The 25,540-nt window shown below is 44.3% G+C and overlaps 1 protein-coding gene across 1 annotated transcript; it reads left to right on the top strand.

The window, feature by feature from the left end:
- The first annotated feature begins 2,044 nt into the window (after window positions 1–2,044).
- Window positions 2,045–17,079, top strand: brinp3b (bone morphogenetic protein/retinoic acid inducible neural-specific 3b). Its single transcript, XM_062992924.1, has 7 exons — window positions 2,045–2,232; window positions 4,564–4,742; window positions 6,751–6,935; window positions 11,875–11,980; window positions 12,657–12,893; window positions 15,160–15,382; window positions 15,528–17,079. The coding sequence occupies exons 1-7, from the start codon at window positions 2,045–2,047 to the stop codon at window positions 16,633–16,635; spliced, it is 2,226 nt and encodes a 741-aa protein (XP_062848994.1). The 3' UTR covers window positions 16,636–17,079.
- Window positions 17,080–25,540: the final 8,461 nt, after the last annotated feature.

The raw sequence follows: 25,540 nt of genomic DNA on the forward strand, positions 1-25,540 counted from the left end.
TCAGTGTACAACTTGTATAGCAGTGTAGATTTACTGTCTTCTGAAAATAACTCAACACACAGCCATTAATGTCTAAATAGCTGGCAACATAAGTGAGTACACCCCACAGTGAACATGTCCAAATTGTGCCCAAATGTGTCGTTGTCCCTCCCTGGTGTCATGTGTCAAGGTCCCAGGTGTAAATGGGGAGCAGGGCTGTTAAATTTGGTGTTTTGGGTACAATTCTCTCATACTGGCCACTGGATATTCAACATGGCACCTCATGGCAAAGAACTCTCTGAGGATGTGAGAAATAGAATTGTTGCTCTCCACAAAGATGGCCTGGGCTATAAGAAGATTGCTAACACCCTGAAACTGAGCTACAGCACGGGGGCCAAGGTCATACAGCGGTTTTCCAGGACAGGTTCCACTCGGAACAGGCTTCGCCAGGGTCGACCAAAGAAGTCGAGTCCACGTGTTCGGCGTCATATCCAGAGGTTGGCTTTAAAAAATAGACACATGAGTGCTGCCAGCATTGCTGCAGAGGTTGAAGACGTGGGAGGTCAGCCTGTCAGTGCTCAGACCATACGCCCCACACTGCATCGACTCGGTCTGCATGGTCGACATCCCAGAAGGAAGCTGACGCACAAGAAAGCCCGCAAACAGTTTGCTGAAGACAAGCAGTCCAAGAACATGGATTACTGGAATGCCCTGTGGTCTGACGAGACCAAGATAAACTTGTTTGGCTCAGATGGTGTCCAGCATCTGTGGCGGCGCCCTGGTGAGAAGTACCAAGACAACTGTATCTTGCCTACAGTCAAGCATGGTGGTGGTAGCATCATGGTCTTGGGCTGCATGAGTGTTGCTGGCACTGGGGAGCTGCAGTTCATTGAGGGAAACATGAATTCCAACATGTACTGTGACATTCTGAAACAGAGCATGATCCCCTCCCTTCGAAAACTGGGCCTCATGGCAGTTTTCCAACAGGATAACGACCCCAAACACAACCTCCAAGATGACAACTGCCTTGCTGAGGAAGCTGAAGGTAAAGGTGATGGACTAAACCCAATTGAGCACCTGTGGCGCATCCTCAAGTGGAAGGTGGAGGAGTTCAAGGTGTCTAACATCCACCAGCTCCGTGATGTCATCATGGAGGAGTGGAAGAGGATTCCAGTAGCAACCTGTGCAGCTCTGGTGAATTCCATGCCCAGGAGGGTTAAGGCAGTGCTGGATAATAATGGTGGTCACACAAAATATTGACACTTTGGGCACAATTTGGACATGTTCACTGTGGGGTGTACTCACTTATGTTGCAGCTATTTAGACATTAATGGCTGTGTGTTGAGTTATTTTCAGAAGACAGTAAATCTACACTGCTATACAAGCTGTACACTGACTACTCTAAGTTATATCCAAGTTTCATGTCTATAGTGTTGTCCCATGAAAAGATATAATGAAATATTTGCAGAAATGTGAGGGGTGTACTCACTTTTGTGATACTCTGTATATATAAAGAGAAGGACCAGGAGGAGGGTACGGAGGGGGGTGGGGTGTGCGCTGTGGTGAGAGAGTTCCTTTAAATGCAAAGTGCACACACACTTCTCTCAGCCTGCACACACTGAAGCGGCGCATTCACAAAGAACCGCTTCAGGTTGCAGACGCGCGCTCCCGTGCGCCCGCACAGCTGGACCTCTCGCGCTCTCGTGAGTCAGGCAGAGCTGGACGTTTATGACTGAATCGGGACCAGATTTCAATCTAAAAGCGAGGACTTTATCTATCTGGAAACTGTGAAAATCTTCCACATGCACGAGTTCGGCTCTCGCTGAGGTTGCCAGATTGGATTCAGATTGTTTTGCTTGTGTTAACATGAGTAGACGCGTATTTTTAATTGTGCACAAGTTGGAGTGATTTGTGAATTGCATAAATAAAAGCGCGGCTCCGATCTGGCAACCCTGACACTTGCGCAGGCTCATCCCGGGCTAGCCAGTGACTCTCCGAGTGCCGTAACCCGAACGAAAACGCGGAGGGTGGCATGCGTCAGGATGCGGGATGGTGGTAGAGGAGCATGGCACGGCGCGGTGCTCTCGGTGCCATCCTGCTCATGCCGATGCTGTCGGTGTTGGTGCTGGCGGGCTCCTCGGAGCGCTTAGCCTGGATGCTGGCTGATAAAGGACCGTTCCGACGCGCACACGATTTCTCCGAGTTCTCCGAGCGCCACCAGCACGGATTCTCCACCCGCTACAAGATCTACAGGTAAGCACAGGTACCCGGATTTACAGTACAGTATTCACCCCCTTGTTTGGTACCTGGTTAAGCCACATTTGGCAGAACTTTTTTGGAAGATCCAGAATTTCCACAGGATGGATTGTACTGGTTTTAGATACAAAACTCTCTTCCCAGTTTAAGCTTTAGGAGGTTTTTGTTTAGGATCTTTTGTATTTTGTGCATCCTGACCAGACTGTTAGTCCCTACTGCTTAAAGCATTTCAATAACACGATGCTACCACCATCATGTTTTTCAGTAAGGATTGCTTGAAATGCTTTATAAATGTTATATTTTAATAAAGACTTTTTAAAAAAGCACTTTTCCCCAAGTTTCCTCCCAATCTAGTCGTATCCGATTACCCGAGTGCATTCCACCTCCTCTGTACTGATGTTGACCTCCACCTTGACTGACGAGAGCTGTGACTAACACACGCCCCCTTTGACGTGTGCAGTAGCCGACTGCATATTTTCACCTGCACGAGGCGAGTTCATACATGGATCAGCTTTGTGTACGGAGAGACACACCCTGATCCTCATTATCCCTCAACTCCGTGCAGCCAGCAGAGGTCGCAACTGAATCAGCCATGAGGAATCCCTATCCGGCTCCCACCCTGTATGAACAACAGGCAATAGCTGTCCGTGTAGGCGCTATAAGAAGCTAGAAGGTACACTTTATGGCCAAAAATATTTGGACACCCTTAATTATTGTGTTTCCAACACACCCAGAGTTATAGAACTTTGCATTTTGCACAGGAGCACAGTCATTGTGGAACAGGAAAGGGCCATCCCTAAACTGTTGGAAGCATATCATTTCCTTTGTATAAATGATTTATAACACCTGTTATATATATAGCAATTGTTGTGGCTGAAACGTCAATTATTAGAAGGAACGTCCCAATACTTCTCGTCTGTGGTCTGTCTGTGGCCCTGTCTGTGGTCTCATCTGTGGTCCCGTCTGTGGCCCCTTCAGTGGTCCATTTGTGGTCTCGTCTGTGGTCTTATCTGTGACCCATCTGTGGTCTTGTCTGTAGTCCCGTCTGTGACCCATCTGTGGTCCTGTCTGTGGTCCGTCTGTGCTCTCATCTGTGACCCATCTTTGGTCCTGTCTGTAGTCCCGTCTGTGGTCCTGCCTGTGGTCTCATCTGTGGTCTCGTCTGTGGTCTCATTTGTGACCCATCTGTGGTCCTGTCTGTAGTCCCGTCTGTGGTCTCGTCTGTGACCCATCTGTGGTCCTGTCTGTAGTCCTGTCTGTTGTCCTGTCTGTGGTCTTGTCTGTGGTCCGGTCTGTGGTACGTCTGTACCGATACAGCGTACGGGGGACATGCAGAATAAAAGCGGACAGACTCAGGTGCAGGTGGGGGGTGTATGAACTGGATCATGGGGCTCTGATTACTTTTCATACCTTTCTCACCCCCCGCTCAGTTTCTTTATGAGATTTGTTACTGTGTGTGATCTGTTTCTTCACCAACGTGAGAAAGGTCGTTAAACTGTCAAAAGTATGTGGACACTTAAGCGTGAGCTTTTTCGGACATCCTGCACCAAAATCTTGAGTGTTTATATAAAGGTGAGGCTGTTTGTGCAGCTATAACAGCCTCTGGTCTTCTGTGAAGGCTTTTTACAAGATTGTGGACTGTACCTGTGGGGATTTGTGCCCACTGAGTTCTTCATAAAAAGGATTTGTGAGGTCAGGCAGAGCTGAATGTGCCTAATATGTAACAATTAAAATATTTCATCTAATATTATCATTATGAATAAGCGATTTGCTTCCAGTTTTGTGGCAACAGTTTTGGGACGGTCCCTTCCTGTTCCAGCTTGAGTGCCTAAAGTAAAGCAAGGTCCAAACTGCTTGGTAAAAAGGAACAACACTGACCTGTGCAGAGCCCAACCCTGATGATAGACACCCTTTGAGATGAACTAGGCCTGGCCTTCTCGTTAAACATCAGTGCTTGAATGTGCACAAATTCGTACAGACAAACTCCCAGAAGAGTGGATGCTGTTGTAGTGGCAATGCTCTTGATTTTGGAATAGGATGCCCAACAAGGTGTTGTCAGGTACATGTATACAGGTATATGTAAGAAGATGGGTTGTAAGTGTGGAGGGCGGGGCCTGGCTTTTAATTAGTGTAAAGGGGCGGAGCTTACAGGCTGTTTCCAGGGTTCTAAATGCAATAATATGCAGTGGAAAAGCACAGAACAGTAGTAGTTCCAGTTTCTCTGCAGTCAGCAGCAGTTGTTTGACTATAAAAAATGGCTATAATCCTGCTTAAGCTGCTGACCACACATATAATGGCTTTCTAATGTCCACTTCCGATCCTCTGCAGGGAGTTCGGCCGATGGAAGGTGAACAACCTGGCCGCGGAGAGGCAGGACGCGGTGCCCTTCGACCCCAACTTCATACGCAGCGTGAGGCAGCTGGGGAGGCGGCCGAGCCTGCAGATGATCACGGATAACATCATCAAGAAGTACGGCACGCACTTCCTGGTCTCGGCCACTCTGGGAGGTAAGAAGATGAATAATCAGTGATTGTATGAGGTTGCATCAGTACCGATTTGTCTGATTCCTGCTTTCTCATTAGTTAAAGCTCAGGGAAGGGTCCGGGCATCCAAAAATGATTCTCCTTAAAACCTACCGGCTGTCGTTCCTGGTATTGAGGAGTGGTCAGGGGGACTGGTGTTCAGATGAATCTGACAACATTTTAGATTTTAATTCTGACAGATAAATAGATAAATGGACGGACAATAAAGACAGACAGACAGATAGATTGACAGACAGACAGACATACAGATAGGTAGACAGACAGACAGACAGACATTTAGACAGATAGACAGACAGACAGATAGAAATACAGATAGATAGATAGATAGATAGATAGATAGATAGATAGATAGATAGATAGATAGATAGATAGATAGATAGATAGAAATACAGATAGATGGATGGATGGATGGATGGATGGACGGACGGACGGACGGACGGACGGACGGACGGACGGACGGATAGATAGACAGACAGACATAGATATATAGATAGACGGACGGATGGACAGACAGACAGATAGATAGGTAGACAGATGATAGATAGATGACAGACAGACAGAGAGACAGATGGATGGATGGACAGATAGACAGACAGCTAGATAGATAGATAGATAGATAGATAGATAGATAGATAGATAGATAGACAGGCAGGCAGACAGACAGGTAGATAGACAGACAGACAGTCAGACAGACAGACATTTAGATAGATAGACAGATAGACAGACAGACAGATAGAAATACAGATAGATAGTCAGACAGAGAGACAGACAAGACAGACAAGACAGATGAGAGACAGATGGATGGATGGACAGATAGACAGACAGCTAGATAGATAGATAGATAGATAGATAGATAGATAGATAGATAGATAGATAGATAGATAGATAGATAGATAGATAGATAGATAGATAGATAGACAGACAGATAGGTGAGACAGACAAACAAGGCTATCAGAGAGAGAGCGCAGGTGCTTGTCCCTCCTCGGCCAGCGTGGTGAATCAGAAATGACTAGACTGGAAGAAAACCAGGGATTAGCACTTCAGGATCCTTCGCTGTGTTCCTCTCTGTTGTGAGCAGTAGTAGTACTCTCGAGGTCGTCTGTTACCTCAGACGTCCCGGCTGTAATTCGGTTGCAGGCGCAAGTCGAAGGCTAACTGCGGCGGCCGGGCCGTAATGATGAGCTCTGCAGCTCTTATTGTGCTCTGGCTGTGGACACATTCAGTCCCTAATGACTGTTTTTTCCCTCCGAGAGTAATTACTGTACTCACCATGACGATCCTACGATCGATATCTCAGCGGCTAAGTGAACCTTCTGTGCCCTCGTTCGGGCTGTGCTCCGAGACGTGCCCAATTCCCCACCTGACTGGAGCCATTTGTCCTCCGAAACACATCCTGCCTAAACGAAACCCTCCGGCGGAGTCCGATTGCTGCGGGATCTTCCTCCGCCGGTTAAAATCCTGTAATGCACCTTCATCCGTTCCGGCTGTGAAACCAGAGCTCTGTAATGATGCCGGGCTCGAGGTGGAAGAGTCGGTGCGATGGAAACGATGAGATGCGACCCTGCTGACTTCCCCTCCGTACCTGGAAGTGAATAACACATTTGTCAACGTCAAGCGGAAAAGAGTGGGGCGATGGGAGCGGATCGGCATCCGCTCACCCTTAACAGCATGAAGAATGTAGCTGAATCGTCCAGTTCACTTCCAAATTAAAGTACAAGGGATGCACACTATATCACCAAAAGTATGTGGACACCTGACCGTGGGCTGTTTAAACTCCAGTCTCACTCCAAAATCCAGCTGTGCTATCGATGTGATTGGCTGTGCCTGAGGGAGGGCTTTCTAACTTTCAGTAATGCTGCTAGTTTGTCTAAGCAACATCAGGTCCCTAAATCCACAAGTACAAAGTACCCCAGTCAATATGATGGTCTGTGATGGTCAGCTAATAAGCTAACGATGTTTTCTTTATTTCCAGGGGAAGAGTCTCTGACCATATTTGTGGATAAGCGGAAGCTAAGCGAGGACGGTTCTAGCGGTGGAGCCTCCAACAGCACGTTGAACCTTGAGACCCTCCATCAGCTCGCCGCCTCCTACTTCATCGACCGCGACAGCACGCTGAGGAAACTCCACCACCTCCAGATCACCTCGGCAGCCATCAAGGTACAAAACCTCAGCCCGGGTGCTAGGTCTCAGTCTGAACTTTAATGTGGGCTCCTCGGGTCACCTCTGAGATCCTGAACTCTTGGGTTCGAGTCTCAGCTGTGCTATTGACGTGATTGGCTGTGTCTAAGGGAGAAAGGGTCAAACGGGTTCCGCATTGTTGGAAGTCCCATTCATTATCCGTGGGCACTAATATGGAGTCAACCCTGCACCCCCTGTTTATGGCTAAAATGTTGCAGCGTTTGTAACGTCGGGCGCTGATCTTGGATGAGAAGGCCCGGCTCACAACTGGAGTTCCAATTCATTTCATTTTAAAGGTGTTAAGTTTGAAGTCCTGACCTCAACCGCATTTGTTAAACCATGTACAGGAGCACAGTCATGCTGAAACAAGACAGGGGCCTTCCCCAAACTGTTGCCACAAAGTTAAAGCATGTTTATTTTATTTTATTGATTTTTACCTGCTGGCTCGGTGGGTAGCACTGCCGCCTCACAGCAAGAAGGCAAGGACCTCTCCGGTGTGTTTCCCGCCTTTCGCCCACTAAATCGGACCCACCATGACCCTGACCAGGTTAACACGGTGGTAAAACAGATGATATGTGAATGAATGAATGATTTTTAGGGATAAGGAGGGGTGTCCACTTTTGGCCATATAACGTCAGAATATTATTCAGCTTGGATGTTTCTTGAGAGCTCGGGCTACGTTTGGCGCAGAAACAGATGGATGAAGGTGTGGAGTGAATCTGTCACTTCTAGCGGTCACAACCGGTCAGCATGTTTTCAAATGTCTGGCATCAGGAGAGATTTGTGATAAAGTGTACGCAGGGTAAATCGGGTTGGCATGTGATGAATAACTGTATTTGTTATCACGCCTGCCAGCATAACAAACGCGACACGGGAAAGCGGGTCGTTTATAATCCCCTACGTTCTCACGCCCGCATTTTTGGTCTGTCGCTTCAATTTAAAGCAAATTATGAGGCGGAGTTAAAGCTGAGTGCGGCACTGAACACAAACTGTATGAATTTAGAACTTCAGTTTGTAGTTTCTTGCTATATGGCCTAAAGTATGTGGACACCTTTTCTAATAAGATGTTTCAGATGTTTCCTATTCCAGCATCACTGGACCATAAGAACAAACTTGTTGTACATTGGAAGGATGAATTGGAACTTCAGCTGTGAGCCAGGCCTCTTTGTTTATAGTCTATGTCTGACCTCAGAATGTGCACAAATTCCCACAGACTCATTATTAACTTTGGTTTTTGTTGCTATATGGCCAAAAGTATGTGGACACCGTTTCTAATCACTGACTACAGATGTTTCCTATTCCAGCATCACTGGACCGTAAGTTCACCGTTTGACCTCAAGCTTGTTAAACACTTTGGGGATGAATTGGAACTTCAGCTGTGACCCAGGCCTCTTTATTGTGATCGATGCTCCACTAACTAAATGTGCACAAATTCTCACTCATTATTAACTTTGGTTTTTGTTGCTATATGGCCAAAAGTATGTGGACACCTTTTCAAAACCACTTTCTTATTCAGCATCACTGGACTGTAAGTCCACTGTTTGACCTCAAACTTGTTGAACACTTGAAGGATGAATTGGAACTTCAGCTGTGAGCCAGGCCTCTTTGTTTGTAGTCTATGTCTGACCTCAGAATGTGCACAAATTCCCACAGACTCAAAAACCTTGTACAAATAAAATGTACGTCCATTTTTCTTTGGTCTGTTGCTTCAATTTAAAGCAAATTCTGAGTCAAAGTTGAGGCCGAGTGCAGCATTGAACACGTACTGAATGATTTTAGAACTTTGTAGTTTTTGTTGCCAAATGGCCAAAAGTATGTGGACACCTTTTCTAATCCCTGACTTCAGATGTTTCCTATTCCAGCATCACTGGATCATAAGTCCACGGTTTGTCCTCAAGCTTGTTGAACACTTTGGGGATGAATTGGAAATACAGCCAAAACGTCCATATTTTTTTGGTCTGTTGCTTCAAGTTTAAGCAAATTATGAGGCAAAGGATAAATTGGAACTTCATCTGTGAACCAGCCCTCTGTTTGTAGTCAATGTCTGACCTCAGAATGGGCACAAATTCCCACAGACTATAGTTATAGTTGCAAAGGAGGAGCTACTCAATATTAATGCTCATGGCTTTGGAGTGAAATGTCCAACAAGCTCATGCTCAGGTGTCCACATACTTTTGGCCATATGGTGTAAATAGTTCTCACTTCCTTGGTCTTCGGTGCGAAGTCAGAAGGTGGATTGGCTACTTCGGTTCACCCCCTAGGTGTGAGTGTGTTAAACTGGTGCCCTGTCTAGGGTTCATTCCCACATTATGCCCACTTTCGGGCGGGTTAATGGTGCAGTAGGTAGATACTGCGCAGCACCGGGTTTGAACCAAGCAAGCGGTCACTGTCCTACACATACTCAGGTAAACCTGCCAGATTGTCAGGTGAAGGATTGATCTCTAAACGTGAGAGAGTGAGTGAGAGAGTGAGCGAGTGAGCGAGCGAGTGAGTGACCCCTCGTCTGTCCCCTCTTGCCGTTTCTGAGACGAGTCACAGCGACGACGATGTTAATGAGGACAAAGCAGCAGCAGCATCTTCAGCCAAGCCATGAATCATAATGATGGATGAACCTGGCAAATCCTCCTCTTTACACTGAGCAATTCCACACATGATTAGCCACACCTATACAATCCTGGGTCTGAAGATTCAAAATCCAAAAGTATATGGACGCCTGGTCATGACCTTGTTGGAAATCCTATTCCAAAACCGTGATCATTTATGTTATTATTACAACAACTTCAGCCTTATTTTAAAGGTTTTCCACAATAGTTTGCGAATAGTAGCAGACTCGAGTCCCCATCTCTGGCGCTGAAAGCAGGGATAGCGTTTCAGGTATGCAGTGGTTAGTACCTACCAAAAGGGAGGGACAACAAATCAACCAGCAGTTCATCTTGACCTCTTGACCGGACATTCTTTGTTTAAACTGTTCAAGAGTAAGGCAACTTCAACTTTGAACTTTTGGGTTCAAATCTCAGCTGTGCTATTGACTTGATGTGTCAAGGCTGTGTCTGAGGGCGGGAGGGACAAACAATTTCCGCATTGCTGCAGCAATTACACCAAGTATGACTGAACGTATGCGGACACCTGGCTGTGAGCTTGTCGGACATACCATTTATTATCCATGGAATCAATCGCGCACCCCTAAAGTCGGATTCTGATGATGGACGAGAAGGGCCGAGATCACAAGCTTCAGATCACAGACTGATGACCGGATGTTCTATGATTAAACTGTCCAAGAGGATGCCGACTTCATAGTTCGACCAACACTTATGTTGTCTTAGTTGCTCCTTTTAAGCGTTACACATTGTGCTCTTGGTGTGATCCTTGCATGACACTTACCCCCGGGAGGTGTAGCAGCAGTACTGAATTTCCTCTATTTGTAAATCATGTGTTGATTGATGATCACACTGTGTGGTACAAGACCTGGGGGCCTGGGTTTGATCCTTACTTCAATCACTGTCTGTTAGGAGTTTCACATTGTACACCTATGTCTGTGGGGGTTCCCTCGCCTTCCTCCCACTGCCCAAAAATGTCCAGAACGTGGGCCGGCTGCTGTAAATGAACCCCTAGGTGTGGTGTAGTATTTAAAGAGCAGGACACCTCTACAACCCACACCTCTAACTTTAAACCCCGTAAAAAAAGAAATGTCATTTTTCATCTCTGTCCTTTTGCTCTGTAGACAGAATTTAAATCTGAGATTACAGTCCGAACGAGCGTGACATTGATATTTAATCTAGCATATTAAAGCTTGTGAGGCAAAGCAAACACCGTCTGTGCGGAGAGATTTCTGGAATGAAGTCTTGAACCCTCCTGGCTCATTTGCATTTTTTTTCCTGGATCTTAACACGCATTTGCATGCAGAGTGAAACAAAAAGATTTGTCTGTTGGCACGATTCAAGGTCTTTAGCCTTCATCAGATCCTCCGTCTTGTGCGTGTGGACTTTGTTGCGTTAATGAATCACCCAAACGGTGCTGAAAGTGTGACAGGAGACCTGCTGTGGGTCTAATGGTGGGTCTAATGGAGTACACACACACACACACACACACACACACACAAGGTGTCCATTGGTATCTGGTACCGGCGGCCAGGAGGTTATATGTCAAACACAGTTGGGTGTTCCAGGGCTGGTTTTGTAATGGCTAAAGCTAAAATCAAGCTCATCTATTGCTGCTGTTTGAGTCGGTCATCTTCTAGACTTTTATCAGTGGTCACAGGACGCTGCCCATGGGGCGCTGTTGGCTGGATATTTTTGGTTGGTGGACTAGTCCAGCAGTGACAGTGAGGTGTTTAAAAACTCCAGCAGCACTGCTGTGTCTGATCCACTCATACCTGCACAACACACACTAACACACCACCACCATGTCAGTGTCACTGCAGTCCTGAGAATGATCCACCACCTAAATAATACCTGCTCTGTGGTGGTCCTGTGGGGGGTCCTGACCATTGACGGACAGCATGAAAGGGGGCTAACAAAGCATGTAGAGAAACAGGTGGACTACAGTCAGTAATTGTAGAACTACAAAGTGCTTCTGTATGGTAAGTGGAGCTGATAAAATGGACAGTGAGTGTAGAAGAAGCTTTTTGAAGATCCCTCGTTGTTTTAATAGCATTTGTTTTTGAATGGGACGTCCAACAAGCTCCCAGTCACGTGTGTGAATCCTTTGACCATAGTGTATGTGGAGTGTATTGAAAAGGCAGGTTTGTGCCAGCTGAACCAATTCTTCCACGTCGAGCGGTCAGACTTTCAACCAGAGCTGTGCCCGAGGCCAAGAAATGATTCCGATTCAAAGTGCATGTCCATGACGAGTGTATGTGAACTTTTGACTCCTACTGAAAGCAAAAAATGCAATTAGTATTATTCCACCTTCCCTACAGGTAACAGAGACGAGGACCGGTCCGCTTGGCTGCAGCAATTACGACAACCTCGACTCGGTCAGCTCGGTTTTGGTTCACAGCCCTGAAAACAGGGTCCAGCTTCAAGGTGATTCCAGTGTTTGATCAATGATATTAAGATTTATCTAATCGTACTATTTGTAACGTGCTGTTTGGCGTCTCACATCAAGAAGGTCCTGGGTTTGATTCCCTAGCTGGGCTGCTTTCTGTGTGTCCTTGTGGGTTTCCTCCGGGTGCTCCGGTTTCCTCCCACAGTCCAAAGATGCAGTCAGGACATCTGAAGCTACTAGTAATTGCTCTAAGTGTGTGTGGGTGTGCGTGCCCTGTTATAGACTGGTGACCTTTCTGGGGTGTTTCCTACATTTTGCCCAATTAAACAGACCCACTGGGGCAGCACAGTGGCTCGGTGGGTAGCACTGTTGCCTCACAGCAAGAAGGTCCTGGGTTCAATTCACAGGTGGAGCGGTCCGGGTCCTTTCTATGTAGAGTTTGCATGTTCTCCCTGTGTCTGAATGGGTTTCCTCTGGGAGCTCCGGTTTCCTCCCACAGTCCAAAGACGTGCAAGTGAGGTGAATTGGGGATACAAAACTGTCCATGACGTTAAGATCCTAATACATAATTAAACAGACCCACTGCAACCCTGACCAGGATGAAACATTGGTAAAAGAGACGTGAATGAACGTAATTGTATTGACCGTGTTGACTCTTGAGTTTTGGTGTTAATAATAAATCCTTTAACATGAAACTATGTCTTATGTATTAAGGCCTTCAGGTTCTTCTGCCCGAGTATCTGAGGAGCAAGTTTGTGCAGGCGGCGCTGAGCTACATCGGCTGTAACGGCGAGGGGCGCTTCACCTGCAGAGACAACGACTGCTGGTGCCAGTGCGGCCCCGGGCACCTGGAGTGCAACTGCCCATGGGCTAACCTCCGTGCCCAGCAGAGCCAACTGAAGCGCACCGTCGAAGCCTGGAACCGTGCTCACCAGGAATTTGAGCAGTCAGGTGCAAAAAATATTATTAATTCTCTTTTTATCGGGTTTATTAAGATGATATTGGCATGTCCTGAGCGTCCTGCGAATGTAAGGAACCACATTGTGGGTGGGTAAAATCCAAACGATGGATAAAAAATATAAAATCTCTTACAAGTTGATGAAAAGCAAATTTGCTAAGCACTCAGTCACTAAAGAAATGTAAATTATGACACCCTCAGCTGTCCTATAGCCTATTATGATGCTGGTCATAATTAAAATAATATAGAATGTCCATTATGACCTCATAATTAATATAGAACGTCCATTATGACCTCACAATTAATATTGAATGTCCATTATGACCTCATAATTAATGTAGAATGTCCAGTATGACCTCATAATTAATGTAGAATGTCCATTATGACCTCATAATTAATGTAGAATGTCCATTATGACATCATAATTAATGTAGAATGTCCATTATGACATCATAATTAATATAAAATGTCAATTATGACCTCATAATTAATATAGACTGTCCATTATGACATCATAATTAATATAGAATGTCAATTATGACCTCATAATTAATATAGAATGTCCATTATGACATCATAATTAATGTAGAATGTCCATTATGACATCATAATTAATATAGAATGTCAATTATGACCTCATAATTAATATAGACTGTCCATTATGACATCATAATTAATATAGAATGTCCATTATGACCTCATAATTAATAAAGAATGTCCATTATGATGTCATAATAACAGTAATATAGAATATACATTATGACCTTATAATTTATATAGAATGTCCATTATGACGTCATAATTGCATAATTGAAGTACATTGACTGGCATTAGCACAATGTTATACTGGCCAGTTGAGGTAAAGCCTTTCGACCTCAGTCAGCTGCTGTGAGGAGCATTCTGACATCATAAGCTGCTGTAAACACCGTTATAAAATCAGCCGGATTCTATCCTGAAATTCCAGCTAGTCTGAAACCTATTATGGCATCGATCAGATGATTTACAGCACATTGACCGTCAGTGGTTTGTAATTACATTGGTCAGCTGCTGTGAAGAACACTCTGACCTTACAAGCTCTGTTATAACAACCATTAAGACGCTGGTCAGCATCTATAAAGTCTGTTAAGAGCATTAGGAGCTTTAAGGTCTAGTATGACGTGAAGTATAAAGTAATGCTGGTCAGCTACTGTAAAGAAAAACCCATTATCCCATTCCTAGCTACTAAAAAACCCATTATGACGTCGTAAACTGACTCCTCTAAAGCCCAGTACAGAATATAGCACTGGTCATTTCCTCCAAACCCTATTTTAACAACATGAGCTGGAAAGCTGCTGCACCACTGTTAGCTTTGGTCAGTTTCTATAAAGTGCAATATTACTGAAGCCTTTTGACATTGGTTTGCTGTTGTAAGGGACATTCTGACATCATAAGCTACCGTTATGTTCAGTATAAGGTGCTGTGTGGTATCAGTATGTCATAACCAGCTGTTCTAATGACCACAATAATATTGGTCAGCTGCTTTAAAACCCATTCTAACATCAACAGCTGCTCCAAAGACGGTTAGAATATTGTGAGCTGCTGTATGACACACAATCAGCATTACAGCATAACCGTGCATTATTATTGTTAGTTAGTTGAGGTGAAGCCTTTTGACATTGATTAGCTGTTGTAAGTGGCATTATGACATCATAAACTACCATTATGTTCAGTTTGTAGATAATCAGCTGTGATAGTATTACTGCTTTAGAACCCATTTTAACATCAACAGCAGCTCTGAAGACCATTAGAATTACCACGAGCTGCTGTACGAGGTATAATAGCATCAGCAGCAGCTGTAAAAAACACATTTAGACATTGGTCAGCTGATCGAAGCACATTGTAATGTCATCAGCTAGAGTAAAGTGCATTATCATGGTTAGACATTGGTTTGCTGTTGTATGTGGTATTCTGACATCATAAACTACCATTATGTTCAGTTTGTACATAATCTACTATGACAGTATTACTGTGGGTGCTGTGAGGTATCAGTATGTCATAACCAGCTGTTCTAATGACCACAACAATATTGGTCAAACCCATTCTGACCTCATCAGCAGCTCAAAAGACCAATATAATATCGTAAGCTGGTGTAAACAACATTTAGACATTGGTCAGCTGATCAAAGCACATTGTGATGTCATAATCTGCTGTTAGATGCTGCTCATAACCTTAATGTTACACCAGTTAGTACGATTATCACTGCTGTGTTGCTCTCTGCAGACGAGTTCCAGTCGTTTGTGGGCAGACTGTTGATTCACGTCGCCCAGAATGCATCGTCAGTTCGGCAGGCGTGGAAGAGTAACGTGGCTCTTCTGAAGCGCTACAGGAAGCTAGAGAACGATGTCACTTCCCTCCTGAATAAAGCCCAGCAGAGCGCAGCGAAGCTCTTCAGCTTCAGTCGGAGGTGTCGCACGCAACCCAAAATCCTTCTGCCCAGAGAGAGGTAATAAAGACACGTGTTTTAATGTTTTATTAATGCACTCCTGACATTTTCTGATTATTTTATGACCTCAGAAACAGGAAATAAATCATTTTATGAATATAAACAAAACACAAGATGCTCGTCTGAAGTGATGTGTCGTTTTTAGGCGTCTTGGTTACTGGCTGCAGCGCGCCCTCTCCCTGCTCTACTGTGGTGAATCAGAGCGTCCAGGCGTCTACTCAGAGGCCACGCGCACCTGCGTGTGTCCGGGCGGTCACCTTTCGTGCCAGGGCCTGATCCCCTGCCTGACGGGCGCTGCCGGTCGCTGTGCCTCGTGCTCACCGGAGAATCGTACGCGCTGCTCGAGCTGCAACAGCGGCTACGCGTTAAGCCAAGGGACCTGCAGACCCGCCGCTCCGAGCCCCACCAAACAGTACCTGGGCACAGAGACGGAGCTGGCTGACTCGGAAGTGCACCGGCTGCTCGAGCGGCACGACGGTAACCTGGCTGTGCCCGGCATCTTCGTGAGCAGTGACATCAAACTCAATACCTGGTTTGAACCTTCGTGGAGGAAGAGAATGCTCCTGACTCTCAAGAGCAACAAGTCCAGGTCGAGTCGGGTGCACGTGCTGCTGGGAATTTCCGTTCAGATTTGCGCGGCGAAGAACTCCACGCTGGAGCCGTCGCTTTCCGTTTCCATTAACCCGTTCGGCGGGAGTCATTCCGAGAGCTGGGCGATGCCTATCAACCAAAATGGGTACCCGGAGTGGAAGAAAACGACGGTGGATCTTTCTCTGCGTTGCTACAACTGGACTTTAACGCTGGGCAACCGTTGGAGAAGCTTCTTCGAGACGGTCCACTTCTATCTGAGGACTCGAATCCAGAGCGATAACGGTCAAGGGAACGAGACGGTCGATTCGGACGTCACGAACACCTCGCAGAACTTCGCGTACATAAAAATAAACAGCATGCAGCTGTTCGGATACGCCGTCCACTTCGACCCGGAGGCTATCCGGGATCTGATCCTGCAGCTGGACTATCCGTACACGCACGGATCTCGGGACTCTGCGCTGCAGGAGCTGATGGAGATCCAGTACCGGGTCAATCGATTGTCTCCGCCCGGGCCGACGCCCCTGGATCTTTTTTCCTGCCTGCTCAGACAGCGGCTTAAACTCTCGAGCTCGGACGTGTCACGGATTCTTCTCGCGCTACAGGCTTTCCGTGCCAAATCTCGGTACTATGCAGAGTACGAAGTGGCAAAACTGTGCAGCTAACGAGCGACGTCCGGATCCAGTTTGATGCGTCTGAAGTACGAGGGATCTTCAAAAAGTTTTCTCACTTTTATATTTTGGTTGGAATCGAAACTGAGAGACACTTAGTCTGGATTTAACTCCATCTGATGACCTTTTTGGACGCTCAGAGAAGCTTTAAGGGGAAGAAGATTTTCATGTGATGATGTGAGATCAGCGCTGCACCAAATTCCTTTAAAAAGTTTTTAAAAGTGCGGAAACTTTTTGAAGAACCCTCGTATGTTTTATATGACCAGACTCTTTGGTGGATTGTTTGATACAGACCGCTGTACCGTTTCTAGACATAATGTTTATATTTGACGTCAGTGGTTTCAATAAAACACAAACATCTCTGCACTTTCGTCAGTGTTGCCCAGTTTGAATAAATAAAGCGGACGAAAGCCAGCTGAAATCAAACGTTTGTCCTCTGATGCTTTCAAGGATGCGAAACGAGCCGGGCAGGAATCAGACTGATTGCTCATTGGTATGCGAGGTTCTTATTTTCACAGTTGCCTGTAATTATGCATGTAAACACTGTCACAAACATAATGCTCAGTGGTTTGCATAATTATTCCATTTCGGAGGATCTCAGTGCCCACACGTGTACAGAAATCCACACGCTTTCACTGATGTGTAAAAATGAAAAACAAGCAGCATCATTCTAAATGAATCTAATATTTTTTGGTACACTGTAAACTAATCCAGTTTGGCTGTACTGGGATTTCATTAATTACAGCGACTGTCCTTTAAATTTAAACTTTGTGTCATAGCCTTTTCCCTTTCTTGATCAAAATAAATGTGGATCTTAAACTGGTTCCATTCAGGCTTCTTAGAACTTTGGTGCTATTCATAGAACCAGCCCACGTTTGCACCAGTTTGTATTGGACGACGCTGCATAACACACAACAAGATAATGGAGCACGTAGATTAACTGTGAGCATCTGCGCTGTTCATACAGATGTTTGTTTTTATCCAAAAAGCAAAAGTCCTACCTAATCTCAGACTGTGAAATGAGCCTATTCCTGTGTAACATGCAATTCACTGTGAAATTCAAAATGTAAGGTTTGTTAAATCTGCACTATGAGGCATCCTAGCAATCCTACGGCAATTCAGTTAGCAATCTGTCAGTCAAAATGTCCAAGATGCCGAAGTGTAAAGCAGCTAAAAACACGACTCGGGTAACTGAGTTTGGAATCCTAACCAATTCTGTGGACACAGTGGTGAAATGGGGTCAAAACACGGATGAGAATTTTCATCTTTGAGACCATCGCTGGATGTTCTAGATTTACATTCAACCGTTAAGGTAGCTGTGCTGTGTATTATAGCTTTTAGTTATTCTATCATGACTATCGCAATGTGGCTCTTTTCTTTAAAAATCTGTGAAATCTAGGGCCTTAGTGATAAGACTTGATAAGAATTTCCTCTACAACTTGACACGCCCACAAATGTCACAGGTTCATGCTGGAAAATCTGCTATTGTTTGTTTCTGGGCGTGTAAGGATAGTCCAGACCGAGTCCTTAAACTGAGATGGTCAGATGTAATACATTACCAACCAAAAAGTAGGTCTGCTGTAAATATAGGAACATAGACCCTGACCACATGTGGCCACAGTGACCTTAAGTAAGTTTGGAAGTGGAAAGGTGAAGCAATTAAACCACTACAAACTACACTGTACCTACTGTAAAGCATGGTGGTGGTGGTATTTTGCCCTATGGCTGTGTTGCTGTACTACAGAGGCACCACTGATTAGTGGATGTATACAATAACTGGCCAAAAGTATGTGGACACCTGATCATAAGCATGTAAACATTCCATTTCAAAGCCATGGGCATACATGTTTTAAGATTTTGGAGTGTGTCTGTAGGAAATTGTGGCCAGTGAGTCCAAAATGTCTTTATGAGCCAGTTACAAGCGCCTGATTTTAATAATTTTAAAGGCCGCTTTCATACTTTTAACCATCAAATGTATTCTAGTCATTTTCTAGCGATTATTTTCCCACTCAATATTCATCTCGCTCCGCCGTCGCTGTGATGTTTGCTGATGTTGCTGTCTGTCGCTTTCAAGGTTCACTTAATCACTCAGCGAGCCTCCCGCTTTATCCCCCAAAATCCGTAAGTGCTGATGGATGTTCTCTTTCATTTCTTAACCTATAGCTGCTTTGTTTACAGAGGTTTACAAACTGGACACATCTGGGAAAAATCAATTCATAATCAGATCAGTTTTATTCAGACTTATAGCAGGTTCGCGGTCGTCGTGTCTCATTCTGTTTCATTTTCACTCCCTGTGAAACTGAACGCAGCTTCAGATCAGATGATCAGAACTCTTGATATATAGAAAAATAAAAAGTAATGATATATAAGATAGCTTATACAGGATCAAAAAAATAAGTGAGTAAACAAGAGTTCTCATGGTAAATAAAAACTGATATTTTTGCATATTTGTTACACTTAATAGTTTCAAATCCTCGGACTAAATTTTGTGTTAGACAAGGAGATCAGAGCAAAACAGTGAAACATTAAATTATAAATGTAATGCAGCACCTGCACTAAATGGCCAAAAGTATGTGGACACACACTGTAAAAGCTGAGGATTTTATAGCCAGAATGGAGGCGCCAACTCGATATTAATGCCAATTGTTTTGGAATTAGATGCCCAACAAGCTGGTATTTAGTGTTCACATACTTTTGGATATGTAATGCATTAATGAAAGAATGGATAAGTCTTTAGATGAATGGAATATATGAAGTACATGGAATAAACTTTTGGCTATAAAATGTATAAATGAATGAATGAATGAATAAGTTTTTAGATTAATTGAATAAATAATTTATACATTTTACATTCAGTATGTCCACATACTTACACGAATGAATGAATGAATGTATACATCTTACAGTATCTAGGTTAAACCTTTGGCTATATAATGTATAAATGAATGAATGATTTATACATTATACATTCAGCATGTCTACATACTTTTGGCTAATAAATGTATGAATGAATGAATGGATGAATGAATTGTTAGATGAATGGAATAAATGATTTATACAGTATACATTCAGTATGCCCACATACTTTTGACTATATAATGTATATATGAATGAATGAACGAGTTTTAGACAAATGGAATACATGAAGTATGTGGAATAAACTTTTGGCTATAAAATGTATAAATTTATTAATGAATGAATGAGTTTTTAGATAAATGGAATAAATGATTTATACAGTATACTTTTACATACTTTTAGCTATATAATGTTCAAATGAATGAATGAACTAAAAGTTTTTAGATCAATGGAATAAATGAAGTATCTGTGTTAAACATTTGGCATTATAATGTATAAATGAATGAATGAATGAATGAATGAGTTTTTAGATGAATAGAACAAATGATTTATACATTATACATTCAGCATATCCACATACTTTTAGCTATATAATGAATGTATGTATGAATTATTGAATAATTTAGTGAGTTTTCAGATGAATGGAATAAACAAATGAAAGTTAATTTAGTAATAAAGACTTTATTATTATTGAATGAACAAATGAACGGTTGACAAAAGAGGTCAGAATAAATCATCATAAATTGCTTTTAAATGACGGAATAAAAGAGAACAAACTAATAACGGATTAATAAAATGGACAGAAGCGAATAAATTTTTTTAAGAGAATACATTATTAAGAACGGGGGGGGGGTGAATAATTGAGTTCTCTCTGAAGTACACTTCAAAGCATTCTCTGCACCTCATGAACCCAATTATTGCGATTCATCTCATCATCTAATATCTCGGATGCAGGGTTACGTGTGGCGCCTCTGTCATGAAGCGCTCAACACATCACAAGAGGATTAATTAAAAAAAAAAAAACTTATTTTTAATGGTTTTATGATTTAATTAATTAAATCTATTAATTATTTAATATTGTATAAATGTGTTTCATTTTGGCGGCACGGTGGCTCAGTGGGTAGCACTGTCGCCTCACAGCAAGAAGGTCCTGGGTCCTTTCTGTGTGGAGTTTGCATGTTCTCCCTGTGTCTACGTGGGTTTCCTACGGGAGCTCCGGTTTCCTCCCACAGTCCAAAAACATGCAGTCAGGTTAATTAGACACACTGAATTGCCCTATAGGTGAATGTGTGTGTGTGTGTGTGTGTGTGTGTGTGTGTGTCTGCCCTAAATTGGCTGAATTGTTCCTTTAAGACTAGTTTTGTTTTTTAGGACACAAATGGGTCATTTTTTTTTACCTGCTCTAAAAATAATGAACAAACCCAACAGACCGACTCTTTATCTATATTTACACTATATAGCCAAAAGTTTGTGGACACCAGATCATGAGCATTAATTGGCATTAATGAGGAGCTTTTTACAAGCCACCAATCTTTTGTAAAGGTCCTCCGTAAATTTTGGAGTCTGTCTGTGGAAATGTTGAAATGAAATTCAATCGTGAAAGAACAGGAAATGGACCCTCCCTAAACTGTTTGCACAAACCTGAAAGCAAAGAAATGTTTATACAGTTAACTTATTACACCTGTTATCCACGGCTGTGACTTAAACACCCGAACCGGATTAACTGGGAGGTGTGTCCACATACTTTCGTACCCTTGATTCAGGAACTCCCTCGACACAGACACGTTTGTTAAACATCACAGAGAAAGTTTTATAAAATCTATAACTGCGTTTTTCTCCCGTCTGCGTCGCGTTGATGTCGGCTCTCACGCCGAGCCCTCTGAAACGTTCCTGTTTAGCTGCTGCCCGGGGTGCAGAACGTAAAGGCTCCTGTTAATGAAAAGTCGAGACGCTAAAAGCCCGTGCGATCGATGATGGATCGGCGGAGGGCGGAAGGGGTGCGCATTCTTGATTTTTCGTCGCTACATGAGCCGCTTTAGCGCTTCATAGATTTTCTGAAAATGAGACTGGATGAGTAAAAGTACAGAGGCGGAGAGAGGGGGAGAGAGGCAGAGAGAGGAGGAGAGAGGTGGATAGAGGAGGAGAGAGGAGGAGAGGGGGGAGAGAGGAGGAGAGAGGAGGAGAGGCGGAGAGAGGAGGGAAGAGGTGGAGAGAGGAGGTAAGAGAAGGAGAGAAGAGGAGAGAGGAGGAGAGAGTCGAGAGGTGGAGAGAGGAGGAGAGATGGGGAGAGGGGAGGAGAGAGGAGGAGAGAGTCAAGAGGTGGAGAGAGGAGGAGAAAGGAGAGAGGTGGAGAGGGGAAGAGAGGAGAGAGGTGGAGAGAGGAGGAGAGAGGAGGTGAGAGGGGGAGAGGAGGTGAGAGGAGGAGAGAGGGGGAGAGGAGGTGAGAGGAGGAAAGAGTCGCGGCCGTGTGCAACATTCACAGCGTTTAGAGGCACTTTTATCAAAAAGTGAATGATTACAGCCTCGCTCAGGGGTCCAACAGGGGCAAATCTGGGTTTGGTTGGGCTTGAACCAGCAACCTTCCATTGACTAACCCAGTAGTGAACTAGCACTGGGGTATTAAACCATGGGTATTCAAATAGAGTGTGCCAACCTTCTCTAGGGATGTCTGTGGGAATTTGTGTCCATGTCCCACTGTCTTTTGTTTTCTTGGCATTTTAAAATAATTAAGCTCTGCATTAGAGGTGTGTGGCACAGTGGCGCAGTAGGTGGCGCCGTCGCATCACAGCAATAAGGGCCTGGGTCAGATTCTCTGCTGGGGCATTAAGGGTCCTTTCTGTGGCATGTTCTCTCTGCGCCAGGTTGTCACTGTTGGGCCCTTGAGCAAGGCCCTTAACCCTCAATTGCTTAGACTGTATACTGTCACAGAGCAGGGCAGTTGTATCCTACTGGACTAGTAATCAGAAGGCTGCTGGCCCCACCACTGCCAGGTTGCCACTGTTGGGCCCCTGAGCAAGGCCCTTAACTTTCAATTGCTTAGACTGTATACTGTCACTGGGCAGGGCAGTTGTAGTCTAGTGGTTAAGGTACTGGACTAGTAATCAGAAGGTTGCTGGTTTAAGCCCCACCACTGCCAGGTTGTCACAGGCTGCTTAATCCTGAAAATGAGTGAGTGTGTGTGTGTGTGTGTGTTTGTGTGTGTGTGTGTGTGTGCCCTGTGATGGACTGGCGACCTATCCAGGCTGTTTCCTGACTCTCGCCCAATGAATCTGACCCACCACGACCCTGACCATGGTAAAATGATGGTAAAACAGACAATGAATTGAAGGAATTAATAAATGAATGAGTGTTTTATGTGAATTAAAAAAAAAAAAAAAAAAAATCTATTTTAAAAGTTAAAAATCATACTTATATAAGCCAAACTCAAACTCCACTCCGCCGACACACCTGAGCGAGCGTTAATGCACCCCACACACCCCCGGAAGAAAAAACGTAATTTGGTGAAATAAAATCAAGCAAGACGACTGCTGTGTTCAAAAGAAAATGTGCATCAGGAGCCGCGGGGCGAATCCAGACGAAGCCTTTTAAGCTCGCCGCGTTCGTATTCTCAGACGTTCAGACATTAAACCTGAATTTCAAAACTTAAAATGGGTTCTGAACCCGACAGCTCAGATCTGCGCCGGAGCCTCGAGACATCTGATCTTACTGAGAACGTCAGACTCTCATCAGTCAGCAACCCGGTAAACACCGGAATTTACCGCGAGCTGCTAAAATACGCCGACAGGGTCCAAACCTCAGATTAAAACACTGTGATCACATAAAGTACTGTCAAAAGTATGTGGACGCCTGACAAAGTTAGTCATTACATTCTAAAACAAGTTTTAAAATAGAGTTGGCCAATTTCCTCTAGGAGGGCAGGGGTAGCTCAGTGGTCAAGGTACAAGACTAGTAATCAGAAGGTCACTGGTTCAAGCCTCATATCTGCCAGCTTGCAACTGTTGGGTCCTTGAGCAAGGCCCTCAACTTTCGATTGATTGCAATATATACTGCGAGCAAACCTTCTCGTCCAACATCAGCCAAACCTTCTTGTCCAACATCAGCCAGACCTTCTTGCCAGCATCAGCCAGACCTTCTCGTCCAAATTATCCAGACGTTCTCATCCAACATCAGCCAGACCTTCTTGCCAGCATCAGCCAGACCTTCTCGTCCAAATTATCCAGACGTTCTCATCCAACATCAGCCAGACCTTCTTGCCAGCATCAGCCACACGTTCTCATCCAACATCATTCAGACCTTCTCGTCCAACATCAGCCAAACCTTCTCGTCCAACATCATCCAGACTTTCTCGTCCAACATCAGCCAGACCTTTTCATCCAAAATCAGCCAGACCTTCTTGTCCAACAACAGCCAGATCTTCTCGTTCAACATCAGCCAGACCTTTTCATCCAACATTAGCCAGACCTTTTCATCCATCAGACAGACCTTCTCATCCAACATTAGCCAGACCTTTTCATCCAACATCAGCCAGACCTTCTCGTCCAACATCAGCCAGACCTTCTTGTCCAAAATTAACCAGACCTTCTCGTCCAACATCATCCAGACCTTCTTGTCCAACATTATCCAAACCTTCTTGTCCAACATCATCCAGACCTTCTCGTCCAAATTATCCAGACGTTCTCATCCAATATCAGCCAGACCTTCTTGTCCAACAACAGCCAGACCTTCTCGTCCAACATCAGCCAGAACTTCTCGTCCAACATCAGCCAGAACTTCTCGTCCAACATCAGTCAGACCTTCTCAAACATTTCCACTGACACCCTCCACAGTTTGGGGGGAAAGACTTCACAGGAGATTGGTGGCTGTAATAGACTTAAAAAGCTCAATATAAATGCATGTGGTTTAAAAATAGCCCATGATCAGGTGTCCACATACTTTTGGATATAGAGTGTACGCAGGAGCCTAAGAGTCATAAACAATGATATGAACTAGCCTTAAAGAAACAGCAGTGCAGATGTAGGTTATAAGAGGTCTGAGGTTATAAAAACAGGTACTAGTCCTTTAATCTGCAAGTTGGGGTCGGAGCAAAGTTCTTTTAGTGCCCCGAAGCCGAGAGGATTAAGGAACCTGCTCAAGAGCCCAAGAGTGGCTGCTTGGTGGAGCCAACTGATAGCCCAGAGCCCCAACCTATAAGCCTCTACTTATTACCATCCAAAAATCAGACCTGTCCTTGTCAGTTGAAATTGGCCCTCGTTTGGAGTGGTCCAGGATCCCCGTGCAGCTGCGGTCTTGGTGGAATGGATGTTTATGAAAACCCTCATTAAAAAATAACACAACATAAATCAGCCGACGACAAATTCCTGCCCAGAGGACTCGACTGTGGACACCGGTGAAATTAAGCCACGCTCAAAAAGCGGTGAGGAGCCGCCCGCATCAGCAGTTCCTGCCGTCCCGCGAGACGCCGGAAAAGTGCAAACTCTCCGAAATAAATGAAGCATAATCGCACGAGCCATCTAATGCATGTTCAACAAACTACCCAGGGTTCCATCCACCTGTTCTTCACTGTGCGCTTTAAAACCCCACGGTCATTTGGAAAAACACAAACAAAAACTCTAACAGGTCGGCCGAGGTGGGAACGTCGGCGTATACGGGGTCATCGCTCACTCACATACCCTGTCGCTCATGTTTGCCAGTGCTCGTTCCACCTTTCGAGCCAGGTTAACACTAGGGATGTAACGATGCACCACAAGACAGTTAAAAATCGGTGCACATGTGCCACGATTCAAATCGGTAATTCATGTAAAATAAATCAATATTCACCTTACACAGCAGAGGGAGCTGGCGCTATTCACCTCGCCTGGTTGACGTCACTACACAGAGTTGTATGGGATTTTCCAGCTAAATTTATTTATGTGAGGATACTTTCTTTATTTGTATTATTCATTTATTTATTTAATTTTTTAAAGAGAAATAATAAAAGCAAACTTTGTCATAATTTGTCTTCAATTTATTGTTGTTTAAATAATCGGGAAAACATTGTATCGTG

Source organism: Trichomycterus rosablanca, chromosome 4 (assembly GCF_030014385.1).
Source record: "Trichomycterus rosablanca isolate fTriRos1 chromosome 4, fTriRos1.hap1, whole genome shotgun sequence".
NCBI lineage: Eukaryota > Metazoa > Chordata > Actinopteri > Siluriformes > Trichomycteridae > Trichomycterus > Trichomycterus rosablanca.